The following is a 2,486-nucleotide window of genomic DNA, read 5'->3' as shown; positions in this document are numbered from 1 at the left end:
TGGGAGAGAATGAGCGTCTGTAGCAGCAGCAGTCTCCTCATCTGTAGTGCTTTGGCCCAGACGCCCCAGACCCTAATGTGGTGAGACTGCTGCTGCTACTGCTGCTAAGTCGCTTCAGTCGTGTCCGACTTTGTGCGACCCCATAGACGGAAGCCCACCAGGCTCCCCCGTCCCTGGGATTTGCTGGGCTCAACACATGGTCAGCACTGTTGTGACAGCTGCTTCAGGACAACCTGCATTCCGAAGCTTCTCTTGCGCTCGCCCTCGGCCAGCTCTGACGGCCCCAAGCACCCTGTCGGGAGGGGGAGCCTCACCAGAGCCGCGGGCCCCTCAGCACCGCACACACCAACCTCGTGAGCCGGCAGTGGGCTCAGCAGGATGTGGAGCGAGGACGGGGGGAGGAGGGAGTCTCGCCTGCCCAGCTTTTTCGACGGCGTGGCTCTCGATGACTTGTAACCATCACTGTGGACAAAACGCAGAGGTGTGGGCAGGGCCGGGGCCGGGGCCCCGAGTCCTCCATCCGCCTCCGGGGCTGGGAGAAGGTAGTGTCTGTTGTGTAGGCACCTGGTCTGTGGTGTCGTTATTGCAGCCCAAGCTGAGGTGGCGGCACACACGTGGGGATACTAGCTACTGAGTCCAGGTGGTGAGTGTGCCGTGTGCAGCCTACAGGTCTAAGTTTGGGTGTGTTGGAAACATCGGAGGAAAAGAATGAAAACCAGAAAAGAGGAGAGAAGTGCTGAGGTTGGGAGTAGGTGGCTGATGGTGAAAAGAAACCACGTGTGAAGTGAAGCTGTCTTTCTAGCATCAAAGAGCCCAACTTCACAATCGCTCCATGTGGTGAGTACCCACACTTATCCTCCTTAAACAACTCTGCAAGGACTGGACATTAGCCTTGCTTCACAAGATGCACCCAGGGTCACACGTCAGCAGCTCTGCTGGATATCCACCTGCCAGCCTCTGGTTCCCCATCTGGGCTCCACCTCAGCCTGGGAACCAGGTGATGCCCGTGGCCCGGGGATGGGGGCCCTGTCACCTGTCCGGATCCAGCAGCATGGGGGGCAGCTCAAACTGGGCCCCCCACGGGAGGTCCTCCCTGTCATCCGGCTGGTCTTGGCTGGGCTCCTCTGGTGGGGGAGAGATGTTCAGAACAGAGCCATCCTGGAACCAGACAGAGGGCGAGGTGAGGCGGCAGGGACCACAGATAGGAGCGGCCTGTGTCGTCAAGCACAGCCCGAGGAGCCACCACCTCTGGAAGGAATCACGGGCTCCTCCACTGTGCCTCCCATCACAGACAGAAAGGGCCAGAGCCCAGGAAACACGGGGCACAGCCTTGACTCTGAGCAAATCGGTGCACAAAGGAGATGCTTGCTACCAGCACTCTCGACAGCCGGCAGGGCCTCAGAAAGTCAGACAGAATCACCATATGTAGGATCCAGCAATCCCACTCCCGGGGGCGTCCCCAAAAGAACTGAAAGCAGGACTCAAGCAGATGCGTGTGCACCCACTTTGAGAGCAGCCAATTCACAATAACCAAAAGGTGCAGCAACCCGAGTGCCCGTCGATGGCGATGGAAGCACAGTGTGCTCTGTCCGCACACTGGACGGTGGTTCAGCCTGAACACGGAAGGGAACTCTGACACCTGCCAGAGCGCGGATGCTCAGTGAAATAAGCAGACACCGAAGGACAGACACTGGGCGACTCCACTTCTGTGAGGTCCCCGGGGAGTCAGGGTCAGGGAGACAGAAGTCACGTGGGTGCCAGTGACTGGGGAGGATGGGGAATCAGTGTTTGTCGAGTCTAGGTGGTACCACGGACTTTCTGAGTCCTGCGAGTCCTTTCAGTGAACTCAGCCTGGAGGGGGGGTGCTCTTGGGGACCCTGACACTTAGCATAGGATCCCATGAGGGATCCTTACAACAGCCCAGGCAGGGGACAGACCTGCCATGGGAGCCACACACAGGCCCCCAACCCCGCACCCAAGGACGCCTTGTTTGAAACCTGCCTGGATCCTGGCGGGTGGCACGGCCCCATCCAGCCCCAGGTGCCTCTGGTTCTAGGCAGCCTGGTTCGTGGGGTTTCCGAGTTTCCTCTTCCCTCTACTGGGGCCAGTGCCCCACCAGGGCTAGCGCACAGGCCAGGCAGGAAGGAACGGCGTCAAGCACAGCCTGAACCCGAAGCCTACTCACGCGCAGGGAGCTGGCCATCACGGCGTGCAGCAGCAGCAGGCGATTCAGCGTGCCCCCGCCCAGCTCCCGGGAGTACAGACGGTACAGCTGCTCCAGGGCCTCCGGCACCTCCAGGCCGCTGTCTGCGGGAGTCGGGGAAGCAGAGATGGGGCGAAACATTCATCACTTGTTAGAAAGACAGTATCTTTTTTGGAAGTTTGAAGGCAATGCGCCAATCTGATAAAAAGATTTTTCTAGAGAGTGGTGTTTCTGTAGGTCACCTTCTTTGCGTTCCTGTTTTAAAAGTTTTCTGTTATGTTCA

General features: G+C 59.0%; 1 protein-coding gene across 1 annotated transcript in view; it reads right to left on the bottom strand.

The window, feature by feature from the left end:
- Window positions 1–200: 200 nt before the first annotated feature.
- Window positions 201–2,486, bottom strand: part of LOC104983209 (kinesin-like protein KIF19) — a 25,105-nt gene continuing 22,819 nt past the window's right edge. Inside the window, 4 exon segments of the mRNA XM_010832663.1 lie at window positions 201–292; window positions 347–462; window positions 1,034–1,158; window positions 2,186–2,307. Of these exon segments, the coding sequence (XP_010830965.1) occupies window positions 201–292; window positions 347–462; window positions 1,034–1,158; window positions 2,186–2,307 (455 nt within the window).

This window comes from Bison bison, unplaced genomic scaffold (assembly GCF_000754665.1).
Source record: "Bison bison bison isolate TAMUID 2011002044 unplaced genomic scaffold, Bison_UMD1.0 scf7180017862013, whole genome shotgun sequence".
Lineage (NCBI taxonomy): Eukaryota > Metazoa > Chordata > Mammalia > Artiodactyla > Bovidae > Bison > Bison bison.
The sequence above is the reverse complement of the archived record's forward strand: the minus strand, read 5'-3'. Positions and strand labels throughout refer to the sequence as shown.